The sequence below is a fragment of the Gavialis gangeticus genome, unplaced genomic scaffold (assembly GCF_001723915.1).
Source record: "Gavialis gangeticus isolate Ggan-Ray unplaced genomic scaffold, GavGan_comp1, whole genome shotgun sequence".
Classification (NCBI taxonomy): Eukaryota; Metazoa; Chordata; order Crocodylia; family Gavialidae; genus Gavialis; species Gavialis gangeticus.
This window is the reverse complement of record NW_017729032.1, coordinates 198912786-198928199: the sequence shown is the minus strand read 5'-3', so window position 1 is coordinate 198928199 and position 15414 is coordinate 198912786. Positions and strand designations below refer to the sequence as shown.

The following is a 15414-nucleotide window of genomic DNA, read 5'->3' as shown; positions in this document are numbered from 1 at the left end:
GCATCATCAACAAAGCTGATGTATACACAATGACAGCCTGACATGAGAAAGCTCTACCTGAAAGTTGCTATTGATTCAGCTCTGTAAGACCAGGAAAAAAATACATCAATATTTCAAGAGTCTGAGGAAAGTCTGTTTTGTTGTTTCACCTTTAAGACCTTTTTCTGATACTTTTGTATTTGAATATCTTCAAACTGGCTTAAACTCAATATTGAATTTGTCACAGCAGGTCCCATTAACACTACAATTCTGACTATGCCACAGAGTTATCCTCGTACATTGAACCAACAAAATATAATAACCCCCATTTTAAAGTGGGAAACAGAAGCATGGGTTAGCATTAGAAAGGTACTAAGCTCTGAGGTAACGTTTACACCCAGGCATAAATGACTTGCACAAAGTCACATAAAAGCCTGTGGCAAAGTCAATCATTGCACCTAAATCTCCTGAGGCCAGGCCAGTCCAGTCTTGTTTTCACTATAAGAGCATCTTTGCTGCCATTAAAACACAGCTCTCACGGCTGGTACCAGCTCTGACAATGCTGGACTATGCTGCAAAAAACATTAATAATGATACAGAAATATTTCTGTTGTCTCATGCTGACAGGTGAGTCCTATTACTTTCCCCAGAATGTACAAGCCACCACTCTCAGAAAGAAGGGCCAGGAGACAAAAAAAGAAGGGCTTGGCAGGGAAAAATGTTTAAGTAAAAAAAGTGGTTACATTGATGGTGATGCTGGTAATTTTTCAGTTAACAATAAAGGAAAACAATAAGTTGCATCTATAGCAGGTTGGATGCAACCATTTCAGTTAGAGATGTGTGTGTGTGGTGGAGGGCAGGATAGGATGATGTTTCATTGCTTACATTGTTATGATTTATATTGTCAGGACACCCTAGTATGGTGCTGTAAAATACATTGTCCCAACTATGTTACAAAGTCATAGTGCTGCAAAACAGATGCCCTTAAAGGTGTCAGATAAACCTGGAGTATAAAACTAGTGTGACAAAGGAATGACTAATTATCTGACCCACTTGAAATGAAACTTCTTCAGTTGTAAGAGTCTGTAAATGTAATTTTACATACCAGAACACAGCTCCTGTGGTCACGATTCCTTCCTTTATCCATTTGTCTCCTGCTAACTGGCTACTTAGGACTCAATCCAAATTCACTTTCATGTGCCTAGATGGCACTCACATAGCCTTGTAATAGAAATATTTGGCACCTAAATGCAATTTGGTTTTTCTGTGACCAAAGTTTCAGTACCAGTGAGACACATGTCTGGCCAAGTCTATTTTGCCCAGGCACCACTCCACTCCAGTACAGCCTCCTGAACATACACAGTAGAGAAGCCAGGGCCAACCATAGGCCCACTGAATCCAAAAATTGTACCAAAAACACTTAGAAGGCTACTTAAATGATACTTAGGAGCTGAAAGGTAGAATATGGGTCTGGGCCACAGAGATCACAGTTTTGTCTACTAGTACTAGATAAACAATGTGAAGAATACAGCCACTGCAGAACATTTAACACCAATTATTTGATATCATATATTGTACTGATTAAGTAGTGGAAATCCACTCAAATAGTTATAGTCTGCTTTTTCTAACCTGAATGCAAAGTATTCCTCAGAAAGGCTTCCGTTTCCTCTGAATCAAAATCTAAATGACTTGATTTACATTTGTGAGCTTAGTGTACCAGGGAGTGAATTGAATTGTATGCTAGTTTCAGTTAATTCCCTGGCTTGTAAAGCCACTGTGCTGGCAAGGGAAGTAATATTTTGATGAAGAAATAAATCATTAATACCAAATGGCTAGATTTCTTGAACAGCTAATAGGTGAATTTAAAAGTCACTGTTAAAATTATTTTTTAAATTTTTTGTTGGCTGGCCAACTCTGTCTGACATCCAGTCATCTTCACAATGTACATGCTGTTCTTCAGCAAGGACTGTTAATATCATGGATTCAGGGATGCTAATCTTCTGCAATAATACATTTATAATTCTTCTGTTGGACACCAAAATATTTTTTATTAACAAAACCCAAATGACTCAGTAGCAGCTTGGGTAGCTATTACGATACTATAAACAAATACTCTCATGAAGTAAAATAGCTATTTTAATTATTTTGCCTTTGCTACTCAAAGACAAAAATAACCAGTTTGGTAATTACAACTTGAAAACAGTTATTAAAGACCTTCAGTGTAAGACTGTCTAGGCTAAGAACCTTTTCACCACATCCCATCGCACTGAACTGCATATCACATTATACAACATCGCACAATACTACGTCCCAATCTCATCAATATTCCAAGTGCCATGTGACAGATACAGACAAAGGCAATTTGACAAATTGCTATCTTAAAGATTATGACCCAGTTGAACATACTGAATTTTGATACAGAAGAAAAGTTATACTCAAATTGAAATGGCAACTCTTTTAAGATACTTATGCATCCTCTTTGCTACAGTAACCCCCAACAAAAAGGCAGGCTTATTGTGACATGGGCCTTCCCAGCACTCTTACTCACTGGACTGAGTAGTCATGGTGCTGATAGGCTGGTCGGACGCAAAACCAGATGCATGGGGAAGCAGCACGCGGTGGCAGCACAGCATGGTGAATGGCAGCAGTGGGGAGCAGGCAACTTGCATGCAGCCGCTGCCATTCACCGCTCTGTGCCACTGCCACGTGCTGCTTCCCTGAGCTGCTGCGCATACCCCCTGGGGCCATCCCAAGTACCCCTGGGGGAACGTATACCCCCAACTGACAACCTCTGCTCTGGTTGATGCCATCACTGCCTCACTAACAGGCTCCCACGGGAACAGGGGGAGCAAAAGAGCAGCCTCGTGGGCGGAGAACACAACTTGGTAGTGCTCCAGCCAGGGGGCTGTGCACATGTGTATGCACCCATAGTGCTTTGTTTTTATAATGCTACAAATGAGCATATGTCCATAGCCTATGAGGTGACTGTTAGCAAATGGTGCCTTTTAATGGAGATCACTGGGCTCCCTCCAACACTGAATTTTTCATTTTAAAAACCTACTGAATTTATATGTGTTCTGACCTCCTGTAACACTCAAGGTATAATATATGACTCCCTCCCCACTGCTTGCCGGTTGGCCATCAGCACACCCCAATTTGGAACGGGCTACACACCAGAAGGGGTACCCACCAGAAGGGCTACATTCTTTAAAAAAGGTTGAAAACCCCTAATCTAGAGGCAGCCCTCTCTGCCACTGCTGTGGATTCAAAAGTTGCTTCTGCTGCTGCTGCCGCCACAAGAACACCAACTGTGGCAGGGTCCCAGCAAGGTAAGCTGTCAGGGAACCAGTCACCCTTCCTCCCTCCCACTCTTTTCTATTTTTGTCTCTAGCCTCTGTGCCGTTTCATTTTCTTTGTCCCTACTATCCCCCAATGCTTCTGTCATTCTCTCTTCTTCTTCTTCACATTGTGGAAGAAGGCTTGGTGCTCCTCCTGCTTTAAGAAGCAGGCAGGCTAATGCAGAGGCAGCCTGCAGGTGTGGCCAGGGCTGGTTACTGGAGTCATTCGACCCTGGAGGAAGTCTGTGCTTAGGTAGGATATAAACTCAGACCTGAGTAGAGCCAGCAATAACATCTTGGAATCTGCTGAAGAAAGCTACTGAGCAGGATGGCTGCAGCTCTGAAAGACCAGGAAGAGGAGGGCAGTGTGATGCAGTATGGAGGTTTGGGGAGGAAGTAAGGGGAGAAGGAGGTTCCTAGGAACCCAGGGAGGGGTCTAGAGCCTGGACTGAGGGGCTGAAAGTGTGGGACCAGCAAGGGTCCATAAGCCTATTGAGGGACTGAGTGTGGCACCAGAAAGGGTCTAGGAGAACAAAGGAGGAACTAAAGTAGAAAGTAACATCTATGAGTGATGACACCTGTGAGGCATGGGGCAAGGTGGAGGGGTGGAATGGAGCTACACAATTAACCCATTAGTCAGGGAGCACAGGCACCTGGCACTTGTTTGAGAGAGCAATTTGGGAAGCCCTTGGCCAACCTCCCTTATATAAAAATAAGACATCAAGGCATGGCAGGAGACTGAAAGGGTGATTGCTCCCAGAGAGTGAGGGCCAAAGTGACCCCAGGGGCTTCAAGGCCACCCCTAGAAGGACACTTTGTCATACATCTCCCATTTATTATCCTCCTTTTCATAGTCTCCACTGTATTCTCTCTCTCCTCTTTCACACACACATACATATTCGCTTCAAGACATATTTGCACTGTTTGCCACCTTAACCTTGGGTCCAACTCTGCCCCTTGCAAGATGAGATGAGACTTTGTGTAATGTGAAGAATCAGTTCAAACTATTAGATGAACACAAATGTGTCCCATGGAGGCATATGAGTATCAAATACTGCTGTATTAGAATGGCCAAGAATTCTCTGGCACACAAGGAAATCTGAGACAGTTACTCTGAAAAATTCCAACATGAAACAGATCCAAAGTTACTGAGGTTCAGAACAGTAGCTTAGTATACAGCTCAGGGGAATTTCATAGTTCCTTTAATTCAAATAATTTGCTAGCTTTGGATTCATACATCCAGGGATGATTTATCAATCATACACATGTGCAAAAGTTCTCAGAGTGTGAGCTCAGATCCATCTCCACATAGACTAAACACCTATGCCCTGACTCTACATGCCTGCAATAGTTCTAAGCACTAATAAGATTTTTTTTACGTCATCATTTTGAAAGCAGTACTCACACATATGGCCTCTTTTAAAAGGACTTCTTAACCTTACCCAGCCTTCGTTCCGTGACCACGCTTTGCCTTTTATCATGTAGAATGAAGAAATATGTTTGCTTCCAACCTTTACATATGACAGAACTGTGCTCCCCCATACTTTTAATCATGGAAAGCCATCAGGCAAGCTTATGTGAGCACTGTTGTTTGTCTCTCAGTCTGCAGGTTGCAAATATTGGAGACAATATGCTCAACTACACAGGAGAGGGGAAGAAATACTTTGCATTCAACGAATGCGCTTTTAGATGTTTAATGAGTAGAACCACCTTTCCAAAAGGAGACCCAGTGGTCCTTCATGATGATGATCACAACTATGATTTTTGTCGTCTATGTACTGACATTTGCTGGATTCAAAGGAATAGTAACTATGGCACGGCTCTCCAGGATATAACAATGAAAGAAAAGGAAGCGCGAAAAAAAAAAAATCACAGGAACTTTAGCAGATGCAAGACACTCCCTTAGAAAAAATATGGTAATTGTTTAAATTTGTTAAATATGATACTAGAATTGGGATTATTATTTGAATATCATAGTAGTGCAGGGAGAATGGAATGTCCATCTTGGGGAGCATACGTATAATAACAGGAAGCATAGAGCTGGGGAAAAACTAATGAGCCTGGTTTAAAACTTCTTAGATTTGCTTGTCTGAATAGTTTTATTCTTGCATATACACAAGCCCTCCAGAAGAACAACCTGGTATGCACAGGATGGTTGGTGTAGGTGGCAGAGAGATTGTATCTTCATACCCAAATGCTGGCAAAGTTATTTAAGTATATACAAAACACATAACTCCTCTAGAACAGATATGGGAAGGGCTCATGATGGGATGATGATGACATTCAAGTTAAGACTGATGAAACAAATGAAAATGAACTACAGGATTAAGTATGATCACAACCACAGTTCTGAAAAGAGTTTCAAGACAGAAAAAAATTCCAGGCCAGATTAAGAGGGAAAATTTGCTTTTCTCATCCTTTTAGAGAATGTTTAAAACATAGTTGATAGTTTTACTAAAAACCTAGATGAAGATGCTTCAAAAGTCTGGGGAAGATGAAGAAAAAGAAAATCGAACAACTATAAATTACTAAAGACATACTGTTTCTATGCATTCAGTGCAGAGAGCTAAAGCCGAAACACCAAGCAGGAATGTGGAAGGTAGAGAATTAGAAACTTGTAAGTAGAGAAGTGAGATCAAAGCTTACACAGGCAAAGGAAAACGGGACACTAAACCACTATGCCTAGGTACAGACAGTTAAAAAGACTGAGGCTGAATTGATTCAGTCTTTGCAGGCTTGTCTAAACTGCAGGAATTGAAACAATAAGCAAATAAGCAGACAATCACTTTTCATTGGCAAAATGCAGTCACATGCCTGCAGTGGCTCCAGCCAGAAGCCAGGTGATGCTAGAGCAGGGGCGAGCAATTATTTTGGGTGGAAGGCTGCCTACTGAGTTTTGGCAAGCCATTGAGGGCCGCATGACAGGCAGTCGGGGCAGATAAATATTCATAGACATTAGTGCTGGAAGGGACATTGGAAGATCATTCAGTACAGCCCCCTGCCCCAGGGGCAGAAAGTCAGCTGGGTTCAAAGGATCCCAGCTAGATAAACATCCAAATTTCTCCTGAAGGCGTTCAAAGTAGGTGCTTGAACCACCTCCGGCAGCAGGCTATTCCAGACCTTGGGGGCTTGGACAGTAAAAACTTATGTCCAGCCTGAAACAGTCTTGGAGGAGTTTATAACCATTCGACCTTGTCATTCCTTGGGGTGCTCTGGTGAACAGACGTTCCCCAGGATCCTGGTGAAGACCTCTGATAAACGTATAGGTGGCCATCAGATCACCCCTGAGCCTGCGCTTTTCCAGGCTAAAGAGTCCCATGGCTCTCAGCCTGTCATCATAAGGTCTGTTTTCCTGACCTCTGACCATGCATGTGGCTCTTCTCTGGACTCTCTCAAGCTTCTCCACAACCTTTTTGAATTGTGTTAATTTTCTAAATTTTTTAGGGACCCCGCAGGCCAGATAGAATGGCCTGGTGGGCTGCATCTGGCCTGCAGGCCATTTTGCCGACCCCTGTGCTAGAGCATGCCTCTGCTAACAGGAAGGGGAGAGAGACAGCCCTGCTGGAGCAGAGCAGGTGTGGCCAGGCCCCAGACCCTGCTCTGCCTGGGGGGGGGGAGGGGGAAGGTAGTGACATTAAATTAATATAAGCTTGAACAAAAATAGTTCTCCCTCTGAAAAACTATAAACTGAATTGAAGCATGGGCTGTGTATTCACTTCCTCTTCCTGTTGCCCCTGAGGTCTCTGGGATTTGCAGTCACAAGCACAGCAACAGGACTCTGCAGGGTTGCTCATCACTTCATCTTCCTGCTTCCAGATGCCTCTGGGATTTGTAGTCCACAGTTGCAGCTGGCACTAAGTTTTAGCAAGGCTGCTCTGTACTGGGGGGGGAAGGTGAGTTTAACCCCCCTCCCTGTCCAGACCCCAGCCAAGATTTTCGGGGAAGGGCAGTGAGCCACCCAATGAGCCAGCCCTCACTACTCCAGCTAGGGAGCAGAAGGGCAAGGCCAGCTCTACTCTGTGGAGCAGACAGCCCAGCCCAGTGCAGGGCTGGAAAATTCTGGGGAGCTGTAATTTAACTTGAACCAGGAAGAGGTCTGGGACACAAGTTTCATAAACCAGTTGGACCCAAATCAGTTAAGTCTGATAACTACATTCAACCAGGTTTACCTTAAACCAGTTTCAGGCATTTTGAAGCTGGTTTACGTGCACTGAACTTATGTTCTGTTACAGGTTTACACCAGTTTTTGATCACTTAAACTAGTTAGTGTGTAACTTCTGCCCCTAGCCTATGAGAGAATCCAAGAAAATATCTTTAAGAATAACACTAACAAAGCCTCTGAAGTCATGGAAAGCCTAACCAGTAATCGGTAAGTTAGAACAATAATTACTAAGAACAAAAGGATGAACAACATATCATTGCGACTAAAGCAGTCAAAAAACAGATGGAAAAAATATGTTGCAGAGATATATCATTACAAACTTAACGCTGATTCACATGTACTCAAAGTTATCAAGGTAAAATGTGAGGATGATTCTCCAGTTCTCAGGTTTGACATTGAGGCAACAGTGAAAGGTCTAAAAATAGGAAAAGCTCCAACCCGAGACAATAGATCTGCTGAATTTTGAAAGCAGGAGGAAAAATCATGACTGACATTCTTAAGATTTGCAATGTGTGGCAGCCTAGAAACTAACCCGAGTAACTGACAAAATCAACAGTGATGCCTGTAAGAAAAAAGGAAACTTGCAAGAACGCAAGAACTTGCATAACTATAAACTAAATAAACCATGTAAACAAGGTACTGCTAGATATCTTACTGAACTGAATGAAACCACAGATGTCACATACGCTAACAGAAGTACAGGCAGACTTCAGAAAAGGCCATACATAGCACAACTGAGATCTGCGATTAGAGAATATTGGACGGAAGACACTGAACACCAGATGGAGCAGGATCACAACTTTATAGATCTCAGAAACGCTTCTGATTGTATTTGGAATGAACAAATTGCTCCATGAGCAATTACGGCAAAGCATAATATTAAGTCCAAGGATTATTAATACCATGAAATTCTCTAAAGCAGTGGTTTTAAACCTGAGGGGTGCTCAAGGCACCCCTCAGCAAATGCCAGTTCTTAGTTTTCACCATTTTGATTACAAAAAAATAGCATAGCAATTCTTCTATTGCCAAGAACTCAGAAGGACCACAGCACATCAGAATTTTTTTAACACCATGAAATCTCTGGGTTTATTTTATGAACAGAGGCAATTCACTGTGCTCATCTGAAATCAGTCAGGAGGCAGGGTGGATATGCACCTTTATAGACTAAATGAGATACATACACATAGAGCACAAGTGTTTATGAACCCCAGTTCACTTTATCAGATGCTGTGAAAGGCATCCTTTCACAGCATCTGTTTAAGTGCACTTAGGTTAACAAAAAGCTTGTGCGCGCTCTCTCTCTCATAATATATATATTAATTAATTAGTTAGTTTATAAAGGTGCTTATTTACCCTGCCTTTTATCTTGTGAATCATGTTTGTGCCCCTAGCAATGCCAACATTGCATGGTACCCCACAGCACTTTTGAAAGAATCTCAAGGCACCCAGGATGCCACTGTACCCTGGTTGAGGATCACGGCTCTAAAATAGTAGTGCTTGACCTTTTTGGCTGGTGGGCCAGATGGGCAGTGCCAAGGCTGTTTGTGGGCCAGATCCAACTAGTGATCACAATCTGGCACAGGGCAGTTACACCAGGGTCCCATCTGGCCTTGTGAAGGGGGCCAGGGGGCATCCCAGCTCCAACTTGGCTGGGATGGGGGGAGGGGAGGGTGAAAGCAGTGTGGCTCAGCCCCACATAAGAAAGAGGACATGGCCCAGCCCTAAGGCCCCATGGGGGAAAGGGAGTGTGCCCAGCCCTAACCTAGCCCAACAGGGGGAAGGGGTCTTGACCTGGTACCGCAGGGGGAGGGGATGTGACCCCCCCTACAGGAGTGGAGGGAGAGGATGTGACCTAGCCCCAACCTGCTGCACAGGGTTTGGGAATTTGGTAGTGGGGGAGGGTGGCCATATCTCTTGCCACCACTCACCTGCCGCCAAATTTCCCAATCAGTAGAGAGCCCTGCAGGCCAGATACTTATAGCTTCATGGGCTGCACTTGGCCCATGGGCCGGAGCTTGAGCACTCCTGCTCTAGAACAACATCATCAGTTCTGTCTTGGCGGGGAAAACGTTAAGTGAAGAATTTAAGGCTACTGTTGATGAAAAGCAGGGTTGCCTCCTAACTCCTCTTTTAAGCCTCTTTCTTGAGCAAATTATGTCATGGGCACTTGACAATATTTAAGTTTCAAACAGAAGTAAAATAACTGTCAAATAGAAGTCATTGGTGAGCTGCTACGATAGCACTCTGAGACAGCAGAGGTTATGTGAAACTGAACTGACCTTGGAAACGCAGCAGCAGCTTCAACTAGAAGGCAATGAAATAAGAATAAGACTTTTTTTCAACATCATACAGAAATTTACAAATGCCTGACTTTACTTTTCTATGCCATTCTCTTTTTCATAAGACAAGCATGGCTGATTTCTACCTTCAGCTATCAGTTGCCAAAATCTTTGTAATAACTGGAAACAAAATTTTATTTGTGCCATACAAACGTTCATGTCAATCACATCTTCAATTTGATATCTATGCATGATAAATCTTTTCAGTGGCACTTAAGCAGTAAACCTGTATATTATCATCATCTTCAAAACAAAATGCTATATTTTATGTTTTAAACAGGTAATTCTGAAGGTGGTCTAAAATGAGAAACAGGTTTCCATCCCAGGACTGAGATTTTGATGTTGGAAAAGTGAGACTGTTTTGATGCATTATGAAGAACCCCTTCCTACATGCACACACAAACACACCACACCTTAGAGTTTAGATGCAAGGGACTCCTGTAGACCCACTTCTATGTAAAAATCTCCCATTAAAGTCACAATTTAACTTCATTAGTAAAATATATTTCATTTTGAAATTTAGTCTAGTGAGTGTATTCCAAAACTATATTCGGGGGAATACCTATTTCAGGGGGAAGGAGGAGTCATTCACCACTGTGGAAAGTCTACTCTAAATCCACCTCCAGTTGTTAGTGATCAAAAACATAATAGCCTGTGTGCCATGAACTGATGATCTCAATATAGTTTCCAAACTACTTTAGCATGGAGTGAGGACACAATGGGTATGGTGAATGAATCAGCCCTTTATCTCCAGGGTGGTCCATCCATATCACAGCTGAGTGATGAGAGAAGAACAATGAGGAGAAGCCTGTACTACAGTTGTGTATATTGCATCTCTTCTGTGGACACACAGAGAATATACATTCTACACCTTTCAAACCTCTGCATTCACTATAAACTTATTTTAATTTAATGTAAGAAGACATAGACATGTTGATACCAAGAAGGTTTTAAGAACTAAATTGAAAGAGAAGTTGAAAAAAAATGAACCAAAGGTAGAGGAAGGAGAGTGCAAAAGATTTCTAAAAAAAGCCAGATGAGCAAGAGATGCCAAGGAAACATGAGAAGAACAGAAGTAGAAACAGGTTTTTAATTTTTTCTCATCTTATATCATGCAGCATGATTCATCCTTGGATTAAGCCAGCCTCTGCCCAAAAAGGTAGAAAATTCATGGACTGGAGGGAAGCTAACACACCACCAAAAACAAATGGCTTAGATCAGGAAAGCATTATGGTCCTGTTGCTCCAGAAGATGTGCTACTTTAATAGATTCTTTGAGCAGTATCTCCCTCTGGGGCTCCTATAGTATCCCAAGTACCGTGTATACTGTTGTGGAAACCTTAGCCAATGCAGGAATGTATACCCAGCTTGTTCTCCCTTGTATCATATAGCTATGGATTATTCCTGTCTGTTCTCTCAATGTCAGTGAAGGTTAGTGAAATTTAAAAATTGTCCAGGTTAAGTGAAAATGTTAACCTATTAAAAAGGTTGCAAAAATCTCAGGCAGTTGGTAACACATAAGGACTTCTCTACCTTCTTCCACCACCATCTTCTGACAGTGAAAATGACACTGCTAAAAGAAGTGTCACTATGGAAAGAATAAACCAAATCACCTAATAGTAAGCTTCATAAATAGGGAAATAGAATGGAAACATCACTGCAATAGAAGAGAGAAAAAAAGGAAATGGTTATAGAAACACTGGGATACAAATAACACTGTAATGGATTTTAGTTCTGTTTGCATAGACAGTAAGAGCAGTGGAAATGGAGCGTTACTAGGGAGACAGATCTCCTGCAGAATGTATAGAAGCAGCAGCATTGGAAACATTTAAAAAATGTATAGGAAAAAAAACAAGGCAAAAAGCTCCTTATGTAAAGTGAAAACACCAAGGGCAGCGGGTTCTGTAGTATCTATATTTTATAAAAATGCAGTGAGCACTAATGACATAGTGCCTCTGTCAGGAAAATATTTTATTTTCTATAAGAGAAGCTTTAATGACAATTTAACTAAGGCTAAATGAAGTCCTAATACAATCTATATCTTATTCTATACATTGTTATTAATAATGAACAATAACATTATTCAGTAAGACCCAGGTCCTGCAAAGTCTTACTAGCTAAAGGAATCCTCACTTGTGCAAAAAGTTACCCTGAAGTTACAGTGGTGATCTGAGTAATGAAAACTAAAAGGAAGGGAATGTATTCTTAATATGAACTGAGGGTTACTCAACAGAATTTATCCTGCAGGACAAACCTTCTTCAGGACAACTGGAAATTTAAGGCACCATCTGTTAAATGGAGGCATCATTTATGCAGAATCAGGGCTCAACATCTGACTAACTGTTTTGCCATGGAAATAAAGGAGGAAAGCAAAATTTTAAAAAAAGCATCTCTTCAAGGACAATCAAATTCTTGGAATGTAGGTTATCATTTAATTTAGGATAAAGAAATACAGGATCAACTGCAATGGCCATGTTTCCATGTAAGGCATACCATTCTCTTTGGATTGGAAACATCTACTTGGCAGCCTCAAAAAAATGAAATTGGGAAATAAGGAAACAAGCTGCAGAGAGCCAACAGTGAGAGTATACATAACCAAGTCACCGGAGGTAGCTTTTTTGGGTGGTTAGTACCAGGACACATTGTTAATAGTTCTGACTGCCAGTGACCCATGATGTGTGACTTTCGGCAAGAAGTGCCTCACTGGCAGGATCTAGCCCAGAGATGTGCTAACTAAAATAATCCCCCATCAGGATGGGAGCTATGATCAATGAGCACTTACTACATCAGCTTACTACACTCCTAGCTAAGGTTATCTTGCTTATTTTAATGGGTGCTCTTTGTAATTTTACTTCCTCCACCCCTCTTACAACTTGAGTGGGGAATTAGGATGAGGTAATGGGAGAAGGAAGATAATATGCTAGGAAGGACAATTTAGTAGTAGTTAGCCACAGGCAGAGAGTCACGTAATTTGGATCCTAGCCCCTCCTCTGTCACGCGTGTACTCTGTGACCTTGGGCAAACACACCATTCTTTAACCTCACTGCTAAATGGATATAACATGTACGTGATTTTCTGGATGATGCAGGAATTTAACTCCTTAAGAGACATTCTGGCTTGGGCTTTCAGGAAGTGCTGGGGAGAGGGAAATAGAGGGAATCTTCCTCCTCCTCACATTGCCCCACACAAAGCCAAGTACAACTGCCATTTCCAAACTCTATAGGGACTCTTCTCTCCCTACAAGCAAAGTTGTAACAAAGGAAACAATTATGTACAGTAGGGTTCATGACTCCATGCCCTACAAATGGTGAGAGAATAGAATACCATCCCCCCCACCATGCACCTTGAAACTCCAAAAGAGCTTGAGTCTCTTAGATGCAATGCCCCTGGATGATGCTACTCTCTGCTGCATACAAAGCAACACCTGGCCTCTAATAAGGTTTGTCATCCTCCAATAAAAAGTGCTCTCAGTCTGCAAAGTAGTATTGTTATAAGACTTCATTTAATAAGCTGCACAAGTTATTTTAACATGTACACTATACTTCTTTGTGTGTTTGTTACTGTAAGCGTTCAAGCAATTCAGTTAACATTTTTGTTACCTTTTCTGCCTGCTTCATTTTCCTGATGTCCCTTAAATCTTCCATTAAATGAATTTCCTTGGACAGGGGCTGCAGTGACAGGTATTGGATGGGGCAGAACTGCTTGTGTTTACAGCATTTATTTACTTGTAGTATTTCCTTCCTTTCCCAGGAGGAAAAAAACCAGAAGCTAAACACTCGTAAATCAGTGATTAACAGAGCAAACCAAGATCTGACCTGACAAGTGGACAGAAAAGAGAACTTAATAAATGTCTATTTAGCTACAGCACCAACTACTCAGGACAAACTTTGCTGCAACAGAGATGATTATTATTTATTCAGAGAGCCTTCAGCATCAGTCTGGATAAAATCCTCAAAGGGCAAAAACCCAAATCTATTGAAATCAATGGCAAATAAAGCCGGAATTTCATCCCAGTTTTTCAGATGAGCTTATTTAAGGATAAGTGGCCAGAGTTTCAAAACAACTTTGCACACCAGAGGTACTGAGCACCTGAAAGCATCTGCACACTTTTGAGAATATGACCCACAAATACAAAGTGTGGCCCCAGACGCACACATACACGTCAGTGCTAATTACTGCAACTATTATTTTCTGTGTTAGGCAATGCACTCAATTTTATTATCCACCTTGTATTATAAAGAACTTCCTTGAGAAGTCTGAAGTAAAGCATAAACTTAATCCAATACCCTCAGGCAGGGGATTTGACTAGATGCCCTCCAGAGGTTGCTTCCAGCCCTACTTCCCTATGATTTTGAAGGGCCTTCTTCCATGGGAATTTTGGGCAGCTCCTGGAGCTCTTAACCCACACATTAACACCTTAAAGTGGTTTTTATGCACTAGTTGGGCAGCTAAAAATGATGCTGCTCCAGGGCAGGATTCTCTCTGATCCGCACTACCTGTTCCATTAAGCTGTGGCCACTCCACACAGATGTGTTACCCAAGTTGAAGTCCTCCAATATCCCAGGACTTCTCACGGCCCTGCCTGTAAAGCAGAGACAGAAACCTGTCCTGGCTAACCAGCCTGGTAAGCAACTCACAGCTCCAGCTCCTCATCCTGCCCCTGCTCACCAGGCTTCTAGCAACAAGTCACAAGGTTTCTAGACTACAGGTGTGACTGCTCCAAACTCCAAGCTAGCACTGACACTCATCAGCCTGTGTGCGGCTTGCAGCATAAGGTCTTACAAGGCCCCAGGGTGGGTAGGTGGTGGCAGAAGGGGGGAGCTTCAGATACAGAAGGGGAGAGGAGACAAGGCCCTGGGGTGTCCAGATCACGCCCCAATAAGGGGCACAACAGCCAGAGCACAAAAACGAAGAGGGGAAGGGGCCCAGCTGCCTTTACCTCCATGCCCAGCTTCTGCTTCAGCACCAGGGCAGCACAGAGGTAGCCGGCGCGGCCCACGAAGAGCTCATCGGAGCCGCACTCGAGGAAGGTGATGGGAACGCAGACGGCGCACAGCTCGCAGAAGCGGCCCAGCGGGCGGGCGAACTCGGGCAGCCCCAGCGCGCGGTAGATGAGCGCGGCCACCGCGTAGATGCCCGCGCCGCCGAGCAGGAAGGCAGCCCGTGTGTCGGCGTCAGGCTCGCCCCACTCCTCCTCGTAGCGCACGCAGGCGTCGACGAGGCGCCGGGCGGCCCGCAGGTAGGCCTCGCGGGCCGGGGCCAGAAGCGAGCACTGCGCCGCGTGGTACAGCATGTAGGCTACCCCGGCCACGCCGCCGTACAGCCCACCCTGGCAGCAGCTCAGCCCGGGCCCGGCCCCGGCGCCCAGGGGGGGCACCTCCTGCAGGATGCGCTCAATGGTGGAGGTGATGAGGGGCAGCGCCGCCTCCTTGCCCTGCGCCGCCAGCAGGTTGCCCTGGTAGTCATCGAAACGGTTGGCAAAGCAGCGCCTGCTCTCCATGCCGCCGGGGCCAGCTGGGCTCAGCTCCCCGTGCCGCTGCTAAGAATGATATAGATGCTGCTGCTGACGATACAAATGTTGCTGCTGCTGGCTGGGG

The 15414-nt window shown here is 43.5% G+C and overlaps 1 protein-coding gene across 1 annotated transcript in view; it reads right to left on the bottom strand.

The window, feature by feature from the left end:
- LANCL3 (LanC like 3) overlaps positions 1 to 15392 on the bottom strand; it is a 49643-nt gene extending 34251 nt beyond the window's left edge. Inside the window, exon 1 of the mRNA XM_019525642.1 lies at positions 14757 to 15392. Within this exon, the coding sequence (XP_019381187.1) occupies positions 14757 to 15317 (561 nt within the window). The 5' untranslated portion in view covers positions 15318 to 15392. The remainder of the gene's footprint in view (positions 1 to 14756) is intronic.
- Between the last annotated feature and the right edge of the window lie 22 nt (positions 15393 to 15414).